Source organism: Emiliania huxleyi (genome assembly GCF_000372725.1).
Source record: "Emiliania huxleyi CCMP1516 unplaced genomic scaffold EMIHUscaffold_224, whole genome shotgun sequence".
Lineage (NCBI taxonomy): Eukaryota > Haptophyta > Isochrysidales > Noelaerhabdaceae > Emiliania > Emiliania huxleyi.
The window spans coordinates 132037-149679 of NW_005200385.1; the positions used below are offsets into that span (position 1 = coordinate 132037).

General features: G+C 63.7%; 3 protein-coding genes across 3 annotated transcripts; 2 read left to right on the forward strand and 1 right to left on the reverse strand.

Annotated features, from left to right (window-relative positions):
* Positions 1-2392: 2392 nt before the first annotated feature.
* On the reverse strand, positions 2393-5860 carry EMIHUDRAFT_457151 (hypothetical protein; the record flags this gene model as incomplete). The annotated part of the gene is made up of 5 exons (XM_005779872.1): positions 2393-2790; positions 2943-2999; positions 4656-4754; positions 4842-4911; positions 5232-5860. The coding sequence occupies 5 exons, from the start codon at positions 5858-5860 to the stop codon at positions 2461-2463; spliced, it is 1185 nt and encodes a 394-aa protein (XP_005779929.1). The 3' UTR covers positions 2393-2460.
* Positions 5861-12209: 6349 nt separating this feature from the next.
* On the forward strand, positions 12210-12464 carry EMIHUDRAFT_47640 (hypothetical protein; the record flags this gene model as incomplete). The annotated part of the gene is made up of 1 exon (XM_005779873.1): positions 12210-12464. A coding segment is annotated over one exon (255 nt), but the record flags the coding sequence as incomplete, so codon positions are not given.
* A 702-nt stretch (positions 12465-13166) lies between these two features.
* On the forward strand, positions 13167-15326 carry EMIHUDRAFT_443167 (hypothetical protein). The gene is made up of 9 exons (XM_005779874.1): positions 13167-13601; positions 13723-13819; positions 13861-13906; positions 13969-14008; positions 14091-14148; positions 14333-14421; positions 14481-14618; positions 14847-14942; positions 15050-15326. The coding sequence occupies exons 1-9, from the start codon at positions 13182-13184 to the stop codon at positions 15167-15169; spliced, it is 1104 nt and encodes a 367-aa protein (XP_005779931.1). The 5' UTR covers positions 13167-13181; the 3' UTR covers positions 15170-15326.
* Positions 15327-17643: the final 2317 nt, after the last annotated feature.

Genomic DNA, 17643 nt, shown 5'->3' on the forward strand with positions numbered 1-17643 from the left:
GTCGATCATGTCCTGTGGGAGGGGGGAGAGAAGGGGGGGGGGGGGGGGTGAGGCAGAGGCGGTGCGGCGGGCAGGTGGGGGAGGTCTCGGGGAGGGCCTCGGGAGGGCCTCGGAAGGGGGCGTGTGGGTTTGAAGAGAGAGCTGCAGGGGGTGGGGAGGTGGGAGGAGGGGGTGCCTGCAGCTCCTCCTCCGTCATGTTTTCGCCGAGCTCCTTTGCGACCCGAGCTTCAGGTTCTTGAAGGAGATCTTGCCTGCTCGCCACAGCCCGAGGGGTGTGAAGAGGGGTGTGAGGAGGCGCCGTTCACAGCTCGACGGCGCCAGGGCCTCGGAGGAGGAGATCGTTCAGGGTGGCCACGAGGGCGGAAGAGGGTGTCGGGCGGTCGTGTGGGTCGGCGGAGGTGGCGCTGGCAGCGGCGGCGTGGTCGGCGGCGATGGCGGGCGGTATTCTGGGTGTGGAAGGGTCTCGCCTGCTTTCGTCGCTGCCTGTCTGGTGGCTGCAGAGTCGTTCCCATGAATGCTTAGAGCCGTCTGGGTTGTTGCCTGTTCTCCTCAGCCTTAAGGTCTGAGTAGGCCTGGTCTATGGCTGCTGTGAAGCTGTCGTTCAGGGTAGAGTTCCCCTGTTGGTCGATGCTAATAATTGAGGCGAATTAATTCCTGTTGAGTGTTGTCTTCTGAGACCACTTCCGTGAGGGACGTGTGCAGGCGGTGTGTGTACTGGAGTCGGATCTTGCCGCCATATCGTCTGACCGCGCTTCGGAAGGAGGTGAGGGCCCTGTAGTAGACTCGCTGCCATATGAACATGAAGCAAGGGACGTTGGCGAAGTCGTGATAGAAGATGTTGAAGGCGTGGCGGATGAAGGCGCAGGCCGCCTCGGGGAGCATCGTGTCGTAGTTCTCTTGGTTAAAGATAATGGCTCTATGTGTCTGCGGGCGTACTGGGCCCTCCAGGACATCTCGGCAGAATGTTAGGCACTTTTCCCACAGTGGCTTACAGTGCATACACTCGACTAGGTGTAGCATGCTCTCCTCGGCCACTCCACAGAGGCGGCACTTTTTGTCTTCTAGGCAGCTGCTTCTAGTTGGGGGTTGCGATTGCGGACGTTGAGGGCCCTGTGAACATACTTCCTCCACTGTCTCTCCTCGGTGGCGTCTGAGAGCTCGGTTCCGAAGGAGAGCCGAAGACGAGGTCGAAATTAACGTCGAATCTAATACCGTGAGTCGTCGACTTCCAATTCTCGATACAGTTGGGTCGGACATCTTTGGTGATCTTGGAGGTGAGGTGATCCGTAATATTGTGGATTGTGAGATCGGAGAGCTTGCGGTGTTTGCCGTTTTTTGTTCCCTTTTGCCCTTTCATTCGCCATCCCAATTATCTCGGGTAGACTCGGTGGGCTGGACCGATGATGGCGTGTTCTTTTCGGCGTCGCCTCTCGCGGATCTCTTCGAGGGCCTCGCTCCCGTGTGTGGGTGGTGGCTCGGTTGGAGTATCGTCCCATGATTCGGTGGAAGCGATCATGTGGCCCGTCGGGTCGATAGTGTTGCCAGTTCGGTGGGGCCTGTTCGATGTGTCTAGCCAGAGCTCATGGTATGTGATCGTCGGTGCTTGGCCTTGTGGCGGGCTGTCAACTTCTGCGTACGCGTAGCTGATCTCGTGGGTGTCATAGTTGATGACGGCGACTATTTGTTTTGTGAGGTCGCTCTCAGGCGGGGCCTCGGCGGCCTCCCAGAGATTCTCGTCTATTGCCCCGAAGACTCTATCTAGGTCGTCCATCATGCGGTCTTCCAGCTCATCGGGGGCGAGGTCTGTGAAGAAATCCTTCCACTCGTTCTCATCGAAGGGGGTGCCTTCTCGGTCTATGAGGTCGAAGAAGTATGCAGTCTCCATCTCGTCCGTCCTGCGACGGTGTATCATTCACTTTATGCCACCGTTGCATATCCGGATATGCAACGGTGGCATAAAGTGAAAGATACACCGTCGCACGTCCACAGCTCGACTCTCGCTTGCGGGAGATCTATCTGGAATCTCCAGTTATTCCATAGCGGCTCGGCTTGGATGTGGTGGCCGAGGAGGGAGCGGTTCTGTTTTATTTGGAGCTGCTGAAAGGCGACAAGGCATCGCTGTAGGTAGGGCGCGGTGCTGGGTATCTTGTTGACTGTCAATTCGTCCCAGGTTCTTTGTGGTGTACCTGTGTTAGTGCCAGTGCGCGCCAGTCCCGTGCCCAGTGTTGTGCGAGGGAGTTTTGTTGTAAGATTCTTTTGGCTTCGCAACTCTAGTACGGATCTGCCAAGGACGTCGTCGCTGAGCCAGTGAGATCTGCCACTTGCTTCCAACTTCCATGGAGCCTTCTCCTGGGGCACCAACTCCCACCTGAACACTGCGGTTTTTAGGGATTTTTTAGCGGGCGATGCGTTTTACTACAAAAGAGAACAGCGCTTGGCGCGCAGCAGCCGGTGCAGCTTCTAGAGCGCATTGATTGCGCCCATCAAATTGACGCGCTTGCCTCCGAAGTGCAGCTCCGAGAGCGTCGCCTCGAAGTCGGCCTGCAACTTCTTGACCTTCGCGACCGCCGCCGCATACCGCGGGCGCGCCTCGGAGAGCTCAAGGCGCAGCTCCGCCTGCCGCGTGGCGAGGCTGCCCGCAAGCGCGCCCATCTTGCGCGCCGAGTCGAGCTGCTGCCGCAGCGACGCCTCCTGCCGTTCGAGGTACTTCGGCTCACCGAGCAGCAGCAAATGGCGCGTGTGCTCGCCCTCGAGTTCGGCACGCGCGCGCCGCACGCAGTCGCGCCGCGCCTACGCGCCCGCTCCGAGAAGGTGCCGAGAAGGTGCCGAGAAGGGTCCGAGAGGGAGCGCGCCCAACGCTGCCGCGCCGCGCCTCAATCTGCGCGCCGTCGAGCTCTAGGAAAGGGTCTGGGAAAGGTCTAGGAAAGGTCTAGGCGCCGCACCTCGATCTCCGCGCCGTCGAGCTGAAGCGCCGGCGGAAGCCCCTCGCTCGACGGCGCCTGAGGACATGTCTAGGAGAGGTCTAGGAGAGGTCTAGGAGAGGTCCAGGAGAGGCCTAGGAGAGGCCTAGGAGAGGTCTAGGAGAGGTCTAGGAGAGGTCTAGGAGAGGGCTAGGAGAGGGCTAGGAGAGGTCTAGAAGAGGTCTAGGAGAGGTCCAGGAGAGGCCGCCTCTGCCCGCTGGCTCAGGAAGCCATCGAGCTCGTGGAGGTCGTCGAGCAGCTCATCGCGCAGCGCCTAGTTGATTTCATTGGGTTTGGGTACCGGGTCGGTAGGGTGGAGGTCCTCGAGCAGCCGCATCACGCAGCGCCTGTGGACATGTCCCAGCCATGTGAGGGACGCGTCATGGACGCGTCGGTCGGCCGTCCAGACAGGCAGCAGCGCTGTCGTGCGGCGCCTCAGCCTCAAACGTCTCGAACAGCGTCGGCTCGCCGCCGCCGCCGCCGCCGCCCGCGTCGCCGCCGCCCGCAACCTCGATCTCAAAGCCGCCCGCCTCGACTGTCCAGTCCACCTCAGCGCCGCCCGCGCCGCCCTCGCCGCCCTCGCCCGCCTCGATGCCCCAATCGACTCCGCCGCCGCCGCCGCCGCCGCCGCCGCCGCCGCCGCCGCCGCCGCCGCCGCCGCCCGCCTCGACCTCGATCGCCCAGTCGACGCCGCCGCCGCTCTCCCCACCGCCGTCCGCGCCGCCCTCCGCCGCCTCGGTTCCCTCCTCGCCCCCCCAGTCGATCCCGCCCCCCGCGCCACCACCGCCGCCGCCGCCGCCGTTTGCGCCGCCGCCGCCGCCGCCGTTTGCGCCGCCGCCGCCGCCCGCCGCCGCCTCGGCCTCGGCCGACGCCAGAGCCGACGACGCATCAAGGGCTTGCACTTTGCGCAACCGCGCCAGACTAGTCGCTGCAACCTCATCCGCGTCCGCCACCGCCGCCGGCGCCGCAGTGCCGCCGCCCGCCACGGCGCCGCCGCCAGCCCCCTCGCCGCCCTTCGCCCCCTTTGCCTTGCCCTTTGCCTTGGCCGCCTAGGCAGCCACCTCGTGAGCTGTCCTGTGAGCTGTGTGCTGTGTGTCCAGCAGTCCAGACCCGGTGCTACGGCCGGTGACAGTGCGCCTCGTGTCGGCTCCCGAGCCAATCGTGTGCAACGTGTGCGTGTGGGCCCGTCCTCCATGCTAGGAGGTGTGTCAGACTGACTGGCTGCCTAGGCACACATCTCCCCATATCTCCCCATATCTCTGACGGCGGCCTGCTCCTCCTCCTGCAGGCAATATCTTCCCACATCTCCCCATATCTCCCCATATCTCCGAGCGCCAGGGCAACGCCACCTCTTGAGCTGCCGTCTGTGAGGCTCTCGTGTCGAGCGGTCCGGGGCCCACCTCTCCCCCCCTCTCCCCCCCTCTCCCCCCCTCTCCCCCCCTCTCCCCACATCTCCCCTGTGATCTTTTGTGTCCGGCGGTCCGGGACCCAGCGACTCGCCCGGCGACAGCGTGTGTGGCCTCGTGTCGGCTCCCGAGCCAGTCGCGCGCGCAGCGTGTGTGCGCGCGCGTGGGCCCCGTCCTCGATGCTAGGAGGCGTGTAGCACGGACAGGAAGGGTGTGTGTGCGCGTGTGTGTCGGCCGTCCTCCGTGCTAGCAGGTGTGGGGAGATGTGGGGAGATGTGGTGTGTCTCACGGGCTGGCGGACTGCCTTGCCAGCCCTGTCCGCGCCGTCCGCCGTCACGTCGGGTGGCGCCGCCTTGGCGCCGACGTCGGCGCCGAGCCTGGCGGCGGCCTAGCACCATACCTCCACAGTCTCGAACCCAGTGTGGGTTCAGTCCCATGGGTGGTGCGGTAGCCGCTCCTCGAGGCAGTGGCGGACGTACGCGAGGTAGTACTCAACCGCCCCACCCATCTCCTCGCTCTGGCAGAGCGCCGCGACGCGCGCGAACCTGGTGTCGACGCGACAGGCGTGGGGTCTGAGACGGTGCGCAAACGTCGGCCCATCGCCCGTGCTGCGGGGAGATATGGGGAGATATGGGGAGATATGGGGAGATATGGGGACAGACATCGAGCTGCGGGGGAGGGACGCGGTATTGTGCAGAGTGCTCGTCGGAGCCCGTGCTGCGGGGAGATATGGGGAGATATGGGGAGACATGGGGAGATATGGGGAGATATGGGGAGATATGGGGAGTTATGGGGAGATATGGGGAGATGTGGGGAGATGTGGGGAGATAGGGGGAGATAGGGGGAGATATGGTATTGTGCAGACTGCTCGTCGGAGAACACGGGTGTGCATGCGGCATCTGGGCATCCGAGCGTCGCGCGCAGCAGCGAGCGCGACTCGCGCAGCCGCCGCCCGATCTCCTCGCGGGAGCAGTCGGTGCCGAGGCCCTTCTTGTCGCACGCAGCGACGTAGCGCTCCTCGGCCGCCGCCGCCAGCCGCTCGTACTCGCCCTGCCGCCGCACAAGCTCCGACAGCTCCTTCTCGGCGCGCGCCGCCTCCTTCTTCAGCGCGGGCAGCTCGTACCCGACGGCTTGCGCCATCGCCGAGGCGGCGTCGGCGAGGTGGATCGAGCCCGCCTCGAAGCGGCGGACGATGTCCGCCCACTGCGCCGTGTGCGCGTTCGAGTACCCGCCGAAGAGCGTCTTCTCGCCCAGCCCGGCGTCGAGCAGCGCCTGCATCACCGCCTTGGCGTCGAAGTACGTGAGCGACGCCCGCTCTGTCCCCGGCGGCACGAGCTGCGCGACCGCCGGCGCCTCGGCCGGCCGCTCGGCGGCGAGCGCAGCGGCGAGGCGGGCGTGCACGGTGCGCAAGCTCTTGGTGTAGCTGGCGCCGACAATCCGGCGCTCCAGCAGCCACTCGGTCGTGCGGTCGAAGGGAATATCGACCACCTCCATGCGGCCTGGCGCCCTCGCGAGTAGGCTGCACACCCACGCTCTTGGAGCAGGAGCCCCGCCCCACGAGTCCCCGAAAACCTCGAGGTTCTCGAGGTTCGTGGGTTCGGGTACCGTGGGGTAGGGGAGGGTGGGTTCGGGTACCGTGGGGTAGGGGAGGATGGGTTCGGGTACCGTGGGGTAGGGGATGGTTGGTCCCGGCCGTGGCCCGAGCGACTTGTGCCCATGACACGTCCGCGCCACGTCCCCAGCCGTCAGGCTCCGCCGTCGGCTTCAACAGCGGCTGCACCATCCCTTTGAGACGCCGTTCGTATCCGACCCAGCGGAGCTGGGCGCGAGCTGCCCGCCGCGGGTGGCTGGGGACGCGTTCGAGCGCTCTTCACCCCCCCCTGGCCACTATTCGCAGACGCCGCCTTGCAGCTTGGACGTCAGTACTGTCTCGTCGTTGGCCGCCGCTGCGAGCGAGGCCGCCTGTTCGTCGGCTCTTGATGCGGGCATGCGAAGGGTGCGGAGAGAGGCGATGGAAGGCCGGCAAGTGCGGGGGCCGTCGCGTTGGCACAGGTTCCGCGGCGCGTGCGTTGCATCGGGAGAAACTGTGAAGTCATTCATGACCGGTCTCAATGCCCCCTGCGCGCGGGCCTTCTAAGCCCGCGGGTAGTCTCCCCCCATCCCCAGGGCCTCCAGGGCCCGCACCTCAACCTCTCACAGACCAGCGCACAGCGCCATCCGAGGTATTTTCTTCTCAATAACAAGGCTGTGAACATGAGCGACAGAGGTGGCGGCGGGCGGCGGCGGCGCGTCACGACCTTCTCTGCAGCACCCGTCGCTCGTACGCTCGAAGGCCGGGGGCGCGTACGCCGCCTACCTCGCAGACGGCGGAGGCGGCGTGCCCCTGTGGCGGAGCAGCGCGGAGCGGGCCAACGCGCGCCGGCTCGAGGCGGCGGCCGCCGGCTACGACGGAGACAGCTTCCGCTGGCAGCACCCCGTGCAGACGAACCAGCTCTTCCTCTCGCTGCCTTGCACACCGCGGGGCGACGCGCTGGTCCGGGCTCTCGGCACGGTCGGCGGCACGCCCTAGGACAGCGAGGAGGAGGGCCGGCAGTGCGTACGGCTCGTGACGGCGTTCGACACGCCGGCGGCGGTGGGCGCCCTCGAGGCGGCGCTGAGGGAGGAGTAAAAATGTATCAGAAAACCTCACAAAAAGGTCGCGAGAGATTTAATTTTTCCATCTCTGATTCTTTTTGTCCAGGAGTCGCTTAGGCGGCTCCAGTGGTGTACCTGCGCGTGTTAGTGCCAGTGCGCGCCAGTCCCGTGCCCAGTGTCGTGCGAGGGAGTTTTGTTGTAAAATTCTTTGTTGTCTAGCACGCGCCAGTTCGCACCTGTGTCGAGCCTGTCTGCTGTCAGAGAGAGTTCTTTTGTTTAAATTCTTTGTTGTATTGTAAAATTCTTTTTGTCCTCGCAGGCGTCTTAGGCGGCTCCCTTGGTGTACCTGTGTTATGGCATCGTCAAAGCAGTGTACCTGCTGTTCCTCAACTTGGCTGTTGGAACCTGCTTGGGCCTCTTGTACTTGGTGTCACGCTTGTATGCACAGCTGTCCTTTTGGATGCCCACGCTCGAGGACAAGATCTGGTATGTGAAGAACAAATTGCAGGGAGGCGCGATGTACTGGGTCAATCGGGCGCAGGAAATTGTGCTGGTGTGGCTCCTACCTGCCACGCTATTGATGGGCTGCCCCATTGCGTACTCTTATTGGGGTCTGTTTGCTATTATCCCGCTCGGCATCACCATTGGCAGATCTAGGGTACCATACTTTAACGACAACTACGCGGCCCGGCGGTCGATCTGCGCCTTCTCAGCGGTGGAGCGGATGTGGGCGGTACGTGCGGACCGCGTGGTGCTGCGATGGCTTGACGAGTGCGACTCCCAGCGTCGACGTTTCGACCCGACGGAGCCTCTGCTGCTCCGGGGGGGGCGGTCTGCAGACCACCCGGCCGAACTTCAGAGTGGCGGGACTCCTCAAATACCGCTCAAACGCCCACGATGTTGTGGAGGGGACATATGCTGATGATCCCGGCCCGATTGGGTCGCTCAGAAAGCTTCTGGGCGGTCGTTAAGGTTCGCTCCCCGCACACCGGCCCGGAAGTATGGTACCCTAGACAGACCGAGATCTGGAGCGCCACAAACGGGTGCGCGAAATATCAGCTGGCTCGCGCAAAGGCCATCGTCGGCCCGCAGGGCGAGTCGCAAGAGTAGCGATTGCGTGCTGCATAGTGATTGAGAGTCCGGGTAGGGCCTAGGGGCTTCAGTGCTACTGTAATGCGAACTACCTGCGCGTGAGCCGAGGTATCGTGAGCGGACGCGCCTGCCCGAGTGCCCGCGACCACGGGACGGGATCAGTGCTGCAACCTATCTACTCAAAAAGTACTCTCCTGGGGAGGTTATAGACTGTGTGGTCCCTCGACCACCGAGCCTCGAGTGATCACTCCCTCCGGCCACGCAGGTAGGTATTTAGGTAGGTAGTAATATACTTACTGGCACACAGCTAGCACTCAAGGCCGTCCCCCACACGTTGGCTGCTCAGCCGAGGTAGGTACGCCCTTCTCACAGCCCCGGCGCCCATTTCTCGACCTTCTTGGGCAACAGCTGGTTCGACTGGTCCTCTCCGTGGCCTAGGCAGCCGGTCTCGCCCTCGCCCCAGGTAAAGACAGCGCCGTCGGCGGCGCGAGCGAGGCTGTGGCGGCGTCCGGCCGACAAGGCGACGACGCGCCGCCCCGCCAAGGCGCCGACCTTCTTTGGCGGTAGCTGGTCCTGCTGATTGCCGTGGCCCAGCATGCCAAAGGCTCCACTGCCCCAGCTCCAGACAGCGCCGTCGACGGTGATGGCGAGGCAGTGAGCCCCTCCAACCGACACGGCGACGGCGCGCTGGCCAGCCAAAGCCTCGATCTTCTTCGGCAGCGGCTGGTTCTGCTGGTCGCCGTGGCCTAGCATGCCATTGGATCCAGAGCCCCAGCTCCAGACGGCGCCGTCGGCGATGATGGCGAGGCTGTGATGGGCTCCAGCCGACACAGCGACGACGCGCCGCCCCGCGAAGGCCTCGACCTTCTTGGGAAGCAGCTGGTCCTGCTGGTTGCCGTGGCCCAACCTGCCAGCTCCCAAGCCCAAGCTCCAGACAGCGCCGTCGGCGGTGAGGGCGAGACTGTGGCCGTCTCCAGCCGACACAGTGACGACGCGCTGGCCAGCAAAGGCTTCGACCTTCTTCGGCAGCAGCTGGTTCTGCTCGTTGCCGTGGCCCAGCTTGCCAAAGTAGCCATCGCCCCAGCTCCAGACAGCACCGTCGGCGGTGAGGGCGAGGTTGTGGCAGGCTCCAGCCGACACAGCGACAACGCGCTGGCCCGCCAAGGCCTCGATCTTCTTCGGCTGCCACTGATGCTCCCGGTCGCCGTGGCCCAGCGCCCACAAGCCTCCACTGCCCCAGCTCCAAACGGTGCCGCTGCCTGTGAGGGCGAGGCTGTGGGCGAATCCAACCGACACGCTCACAGCGCGCTCGCCGCCCAGCATCGACGGGAGGCGGGTCGGCGTGTTGAGCCGCGTCACGCCCTCGCCGTGGCCGAGCAGCCCGGGGACTGGATGGTAGTCCGGCGCCGAGCCGCACGACGAGAGCCGCCCCTCGCCGTCGATGAAGACGCTGTGCCAATTGCCTGCCGCCGCCCTCGCCGGCGGCTTGGACTCGTGTAGCAACGCCGCAAAGCACAGCCACCGCACGGCGCAGGGCTCGCCCTCTGGCTTCGCCGGCAGCTCGAAGCCGCGCTCTTGCGCCCACAAGCGGATGCCCTGCTCCGCGAGCGAGGAGTGAAAGAGCAGCGAGACGGCCGCGGCGCGAGCGATGTCGACGGGGCTGCGGCAGTGAGAGAGGACGCGCTCGAGGAGCTCCCTGGGGAGGTCGAGGAGGCGGGCGGGCGGCGGCGCGTCTGGCGAGGGCGCGGCGGCGGCGGCGGAGGCGGCGCGAGCGCGCCGCGGCGGGGTGGACATCGCGAGGAAAAGAATTTAAACAAAACAACTCTCTCTCACAGCAGACAGGCTCGACACAGGTGCGAACTGGCGCGTGCTAGTACTATCACCGGCACACCACCGGAGCCGCCTAAGCGACTCCGTTAAGAACGGCAATGCACTTAGCTCCGTGCACAATGCCGCTGTCCCCGCACGCTAGCTCGTTCACCGTCTGCCATGGCCCACTCACCTCTCGTGAGCTGCCGCTCACGAGCCATGACGAGTGCAACGCCAGCCTTTCGCCAACAGAGGCGGGCGAGATGATTTGGATCGGCGGAGGCTCCGAGAGGCCGCGCGACGTCATCGATACCCCGGGCGAGATTGCGGAGATGAGTTGGTCCAATGATTTCCCCGAGGTTTCTCATATGAGAGGGGGAGGTCTGACCGGCACAGTCATTGGGCGAGCCGCCACAGAAAGAAATCCCCGTGTGATGCACGCCCTGCGAGCGGGGCGTTGCCCATCTCTACGGGAGATGACTGCTCTATTATTATTATTATTATTAGCGGGGCGGGGTGCGCGCTGTGCCTCTGTGGTTCGTTATTGCGCCCCCGGCCCGTAGGCCGATACAAAGTTCGCTCTCACAGACCAGCGCACAGAGCCCGAGGAGGGAGGTATTTTCTTTCTCAACAACTGTGAAAGCCAGCTACCCAACGCGGCCAAAGGATACAAGTCCGCGCACTTAATGATTTTCGACCGACCGCAGGGAAACGCAGGGGCGCCCCCCCCCGACCGAGCTGCGAAACAACGGCGTCCACACCGGCCGCCGCTCGAGAAGCGCCAAAATTTTCTTCGGCGCTGCGCGCCGTTGCAGTCGTAGCTGTAGTCGAGTGTAGGTACACGTATGTTGCAGCCCAGCTATCGTGCCGCAAAAAGGTCCATGTGGCTAGAAAAAATGCTGCCGGTCGCCTCGAAAGCGCCCGCCGGTGTGTGTCCAAAGATGTAGCGCTACAAGTTTTTGGGGACGCATCCGACACACGGGCAGGTTTTCGCGCTTCTATGCTGGCCAACGGTGATGACGCCGTCGCGTCACCGACGGCTCGTGCTTGCGTATGATAGCAACCCCTCGTCCGACGGCAGCGTCCTCGTGTCCGCCACTCCGCCCGCGCGGCATCATTACTGTCCGCCTACACCACTGCGGCCGCGGCCGCACCCGCAATCGAGGGTGGAGAGTGGCCACGCGCTCAGTCACTCTACTACGTGCCATCTGAGCACGTCTTGACGTATACGAATGAATATCTCCCGATGCGTTCCGGGCCGCGAGCGGCAGAGGGGGTGCATTGTACCCACTCGCACGCCGGCACGAGCGCGGCGCCGCAGTGGGGCAAACGGGGCATCTGGGGCTAGCTCATCTATGAGCATCATCTCTGCCGCTTCTCGCCATCCCCGAGGAGCAGCGCGCCCGAAGCAGGTGAGTCACGGCCGCTGTCCAGCGAGCGCGGCGGCGGGCCTGAGGGAACCTCCAAGGAGTAAATAGAAGTTCGAGATTCGAATCCTAAGGGTGAGCTGGAAGTGACGGGAGTACACGAATTTAAACAAAGAGTACAAGAAAATCGCCCAAAATTTTCTTCGGCGCTGACGCGCCGACAAAGCTGGTGTCCGACCCCGACCGCCGGCCGAAACAGCCGCGTCCAGCCCGACCTGCGGCCGGCCGAAAATCATTAAGTGCGCGGACTTGTATCCACCTCGATCACCTCGAGAAAGCCAGCTTGGCCTGCGCACCGCCGCCGTCTGTGTAGCTCACAGCATTCTGCGCACACGCCTGTCGTGCGACGACGTCAGTGACTGCGACATATGGTGACTTTCACAGCCCGGCGCGCTGCCGGCTGCGTGTGGAGCCTCCGCCGGCGCGGCTCTCTGCTGCGCGCATCCAGCCTCAGCCGCAGCCAGCAGGTGCTGCCCCGTACGATCGGGGCTCCTTTGACGGTAACGACTCGCCGCGCATCTCACCGTAGCAAGGATGGCGACGCAAGCACAGAGGAGGAGAAGGCGATGCTCGACGAGTTGTATGCTATGTACCAGCAGCAACTCGACGAGGTAAAGCTGATGCGCGCCATGCTGGGTGACGGCGACATGCCCGAGGAGCTGTTGGAAGAGGTGAAAGGGGAGGTGGCAAAGCTTGAAGCCGAGCTGAAGCAGCTCAGGGCTGAACTTGGTGACGCAGGACACGACGAGGCTGGAGACGCAGGCGAGTTGGCTGGAGACGAGCTGGTCAGATCATGGACCCACGTCGAGCTCACAAAGCACGCAGGGCTCCAGCTGGCGCAGCACAACCGGATCGCGGACAATACGTGGTATTGGGAAGAATACGGCGACTTTCTGTGGAGTCCTGCCATTGCCCTGGCACGGTGGCTGGCCCAAGAATCAATCGCGCTGGAAGACAAGACGGTATTGGAGCTCGGGGCTGGGCTTGGGCTTCCTGGCGTCACGGCAGCAACAGTTGGAGCAAGGCAAGTGCTCATTCAGGATCAGCTTGAAGTGTCGCTACGGGAGGTGACTGCAACAGCGGCCCGAAACGGCGTCGATGACCGGGTCTCAACGTTGGCTTGTGCATGGGACGATCTTGGTCGGCAGCTCCCGGTTGACTTCCGCGAACCGGACGTCGTTCTGGGCTCCTGTCTTCTGTATGAGCCGGACACTTCCCTCGCGTTGGCTGGTTCCTTGTCGCAGGTTCTGAAAGGCCCAGGAGTCGCATACATTGTGGCAGCTGAGTGGGAAGGGTCCCAAGATGTGTTCATAGATCACTGCAAGGAGGCCTGCTCTCCGACAGCGAGGTCGTCGCAAGTCCCAAATGAGTCTTACTTTCGTTTCGGGATGCTGCTGTGAATGTTCCCGGAAGACTGCACACTCTTTTTACATACACATCTTTTACGCGGAACATTGCGGTCCAGTCCGATCCACCCGTTGACGAGGTGTCGCCCGTACGGCGCACCTTACGCGCTTACGCCCTTTCCCGTTCATGTGCTCGCCAGAAATTTAATGACGGGTAGAGAGTGAGAGAAAACGAGAAAGGGAGCGCAAACCGTATCGCTGCCTGCACACTTGGCTCAACGACGACAGCGAGGTCGAGACGAGCCGCGGGAAGGAGCCGTTCAATAGGGCGAGGCTTCGTGTCGACGTCGACGTCGCGGATGCTACGCTAGCACACACCGCACTACGCACTGTCGGTCTCGTTGTTTTTTCACATTTTTAAAGCCCTCTGGGCCACTTTTGGCGAAAGAAATTCTTTTTATGCCGGCCCTGGGCCGCCCCCCCCCTCCCCCGCTCGTCGGACACAGTATGACCGATCTTCGCTCTTTCGTCGCACTGCATCCTCCCGGTGCGTGCAGAACTCCCGGCGGCGGGACCGGAACATACAGCGAGCGGTGGGGCCTTGCGCTGCCACAGTGCGAGGCGGCATGCAAGCCGGATCCGCACTGCCGTGCATTCGAGTTCGCTCAGTACCTTGCTCGGACCGGCACGAGCAAGTGCGAGCTGCACACGGACCGTATCGCCTTCGCCGCGCCCGTGTCGGGAGCTGCATGCTACGTGAAGTCCGGACAGCAGGCGTCGTACGGAAAGATGGCCACGCCGCCGCCCGTGATGGCTGCTGCAGCAGTGCCTGCCCAAGCGCGAGAGTGCGCGAGGCTGGCCAACGCGTGGTTCGACCTCGCCTCCACCGCCCGGCTGAGGCTGCACAACAACGCCCTTCTGCCCGGGGTGCGCCAGCTTGCCACCGCCCTGCCTACCGCCCTGCCTTCCGCCCCGCCTACTGAGCACTATATCCCACCTATACCTAGCAGCGCGCGTCTGCCTGTAGCCGCCTACCGCCCGCTCGCAGGTGCTCATCCACAACCTTGAGCCCGAGGCGACGGGGAGGGGGGACCTCCTCCGCTTTGGCGACCCGCGCACTCGCCCCTTTAAATGCTGTCTGGCCCGTGGAGGCGCGTCTCCACATCGCCCCCCGCCGTGGACACAGGCAACCGGCTGCCGGCCTCTCTCGTCAGCAGGAGCATAAGTAATCGGTAGTTAACAGTTCATTCACAGTCCATTCATCGTTAATTAATTCGAGCTCTCCCGTCAGTAGGAGCACGCCGCGGCGCGACTACAGCCGCTGCGAGGGGCTCGTCCCCGGCTCGAACCGGCACGGGCCACGGCGGCTGTAGTGTCGCCTAGACACTTCCTGGACACTTCCTGGACACTTCCTAGGCACGGGCCGGGCCATGGCGGTTGTGTCTCAACCTACCGCGTCGACTGGCCGGGCATGGTACTAAGCAGTGGTAGTAGTAGTAGTAGTAGCAGCAGCAGCAGCAGCAGCAGCAGCAGTATAGTAGTGAGCAACTGTGTTATCTCCACCCACCGCCTCGGCCGGCCACCGAGCACACACCGTGCCGCCGGCCTACCACCACTCTTCACTCGCCCGCCCTGTCGACTCCATGGCTGACTCGCAGGCGCTGCACCCGGACGCCACGCGACTGCTGTGCGCCTTCCCCCACGACACCGCCTCGCAGGCGCCCCACCCCCTCTCGCACCCATCCGCGTCGCATGCAGCACACACCCTTGTGTGGTGAGACCCGCCCCCCCCCCCTCCCCCCAAAGGGGTGGAGCAGCAGCGCCGGCGGCGCAAAGGAGGTGTGCGAGACCGCGGTGGCGCGCGGGCACGCCTTCGCCGCGGACCAGCTCGAGCGCATGCTCGAGAGCTGGAAGGAGCCGCAGAACGGCTGGAACTACAACGAGGTGCCCACGCGCCCCGCCTCGAGATGCCCTCGAGATGCCCTCGAGATGCCCTCGAGATGTCCTCGAGATGTCCTCGAGATGTCCTCGAGATGCCAGCCGCCGCGAAGTGCGGCCGTGTGGCGGTGCCGGGATCCGGTGTTGATCGCCCGAGAGGCTGATCAGTGTTGCGGGAGCGCCCCTCCTCTGACCTCCCTCCGCCCCCTCCCCCGCCTTGCACCTCCGCAAAAGGTGATCGTCGACGGCATCGCATTCTCGGCCGCGGCGCCCGCCTCCATCCTCGCCTTCTTCGTGACGCCCTGGAACTCCCACGGCCCCGCCGGCCAGGCGCGCTGCTCTCTTCTCACACCTCCCCGACACACGTGCCTTCCACGCAGCTCCCCCCCTCTGCTTGCCTCATCTCACATCTCATGTCTCGTGCCCCGTGCCGCCAGTTCTCGAGGGCCGCAGGCCGGTACGGCGCCGCGGGGCCGCCCGTGCTCTGCTTCGACCCGCGGAGGTACGCCTCGCCCTTCTCCGAGGCGGTGCAGCGAGGCACCGGCTGGAGCTGCTAGCACTCTCGGATGTGTAAGAGCATCCTAGAGACAGAATATGTGCCCGGCGTGAAGTATGCGCCAGTCTACGTCGCCCCGCGGTGTGCGCAGCGTGCTCCCGCCTGAACCGTGATATATTGGTTTTTACTGGTGGCACTTGTGGCATGGACGCAGATTGTGGGCACAATGGCAATCGAACATGACGGCTAGCGTGCCATTTTTCACTCTCGCTGACACGCTAATCTTGAAAACGTCTCCAACGGAGCTCTGTGTTGCTTCCAGCGCCCCTAGTAGTGTCCCCAGCTATGGGCGTGTCCACGTTGGAGCCAGGTGTGGTGTGGGCGCGAGAATAGCTCCGCCGTTCATGGAGGCAACCGATGCGAGTCGACTGGTGTGTGTCGTCGTGGTTTCGTATCAAGAATACTCACTCACTCACTCACTGGGGTGGGGGTGGGGGTGTTGGGGGGAGGGGTTTAAAAAACCGCTTCGCTCGCGCGGGAGACGGCTAGCCGCGAACGGGCCATGCCAGACGAGTCGCCTGCGGCTGGGACGCCAGCCGAGACGGGTGCGGCGGCGGCGCCCGCGGAGCCTATTCACAGAAGGGCTAAACGGGTATTTTTCGCTTCGCTGCGCGGCCCCGCAATAGGTAGGTAGGTCGGAGCCTGGCGGTTGGCGCCCGCAATAGGTAGGTAGGTAGGGCGTTTTGGCGCGACTCAGTGTGGACAGACCCCCTATCTGGGTAGGAGCCGGAACCCTGGCCTCCTCGATGGCTTTCACAGCCTTGTCATTGAAAAGAAAATACCTCGTATGGCGCTGTGCGCTGGTCTGTGAGAGGTTGACAGAGCGTTCTAATCCGACTTTCGAGTCGCCATCAATCAATCAAATCGCCTGAAGAAAAACGAATCTTTGTATGCCTACTCGTCGGGCCGGGGGGCGCAATAACGAACCACAGAGGCACAGCGCGCACCCCGCCCCGCTCGCAGGGCGTGCATCACACGGGGATTTCTTTCTGTGGCGGCTCGCCCAATGACTGTGCCGGTCGCCGCCCCGTCCATCTCAGCATGCTCTCCCTGCCTGCACCCTGGAATCGGGTGGGGAGGACCCTGGCTGGGGCATTGCTCACGAGCAAGCGGGGGTGACGGAGAAGGAGGCGGTGCAGCGGACATTAGAATTCCACGGGAACGTGCACTTGTTGGCACCGGTGCAGGCATCGTAAATAGCCTGCAGACCCGCGTTGCCAGAACAGCTGACGGTCCCGACTCCTGAGAATGTGGTCGCTCCACAACCCTTTTGGAAGTTCGAGGAGAACTTGACCTTGTCGTTCTGAAGCGAGGGCAAGTTTGTGAAAGAGGCCGTGGATTCCATTTGCACAAGGCTGCTGAAGTCAAGCTCCTCGAGAACGGCATTGTCTTTAATAGAGACCGTATACAAAGATTTCAGGTTCGGCATGCTCAACGATCTCATCAGGTTTTGCCTCTGTACCTGAAAAGTGCTTCCAGTGATGGTCTCCAGCGCAGGAAAGCTGAGTGAAGTCATGCTGCTTCCGGGGCTGGTGACGTCCGCGTAGATCCTGCTGGCGCGTTTTAGCGACGCAAACACCACATCACCGTCGCTTGGGTCCCAGCTGACCCTTTGCAGATAGAGCTGTTCCCCGATCTCGACAATGTCCTTCACACACTCGTTGAACGCCGTCGCGGACACACCGGTGCCCCAAATGTCCATACGCTTCAAGATGGTGCCCACGCCGGCGAGTTGCGTACAGGCAAAGTCAATATTGCCGGGCGAGAAGTCGATTTTGCCCGACAAAGCCGCGGCCACCTCGAAAATGATGTCACCGTCACCGCTGGCCTCGAGACTGGAGACTCGAGACTCGAGAGATGTGCCCCACGAGGGCGTGCCACACCCGTCGATTGCGGCACAGCATGTCGTCGTCTCTGAGAGGCGGCGGCGCTGAGCGTCAACCGGCCAGAGCCCCATTGAGCGAGTGTTGCCAGGGCCGCCGGCGTCGACTGCAACCCGCGCCTCGAGTGCGGCATTCCGAGCCTCGAGTGCGGCATTCCGAGCCTCGAGCGCATCCATCCGCTGCAGAAGCTCTTCGTGCATGCGACGGCCCTGAGCGGTGTCGGAGTGGTCCTTGGGGGTGCGCTCGACGCTCGATGCATCAACGTCGAGCAGCGCTGAGGTCGTCAAGCGCTGCCTCCGCCGCCCGGACCACCTCGTCTGCGTCCTTGATGGCGAGCCGCGCCCGCGTCGCGTCGTCGAGCTGCTTGACCCACTCGATCAGCTGCAGGGTCGCTCGCGCCGACGAGTCGAGCAGGCTCGTCGAGTAGGCGTTGGAGTAGTCTAGGGCGATGATGATGGCGCGGCTATCGAGCGTAGGTGAGTCGCAGTACAGCTGCAGCGCCGTGGCGACGCCCTCGCCGCCGCTGGGTAGGCCGACGGCCATCTGACCGAAGCAGAGGAGCACGGGGCCGATGGTCTTCGCCGCCCAGCTC

Coding starts and splice junctions, on each gene's coding strand:
- EMIHUDRAFT_443167 (XM_005779874.1), top strand. CDS start 13,182: ATGACCGATCTTCGCTCTTTCGTCGCACTGCATCCTCCCGGTGCGTGC. Junction 14,619..14,846: donor ACGGCTGGAACTACAACGAG/GTGCCCACGCGC, acceptor CCTCCGCAAAAG/GTGATCGTCGACGGCATCGC. Junction 14,943..15,049: donor CCCACGGCCCCGCCGGCCAG/GCGCGCTGCTCT, acceptor CCGTGCCGCCAG/TTCTCGAGGGCCGCAGGCCG.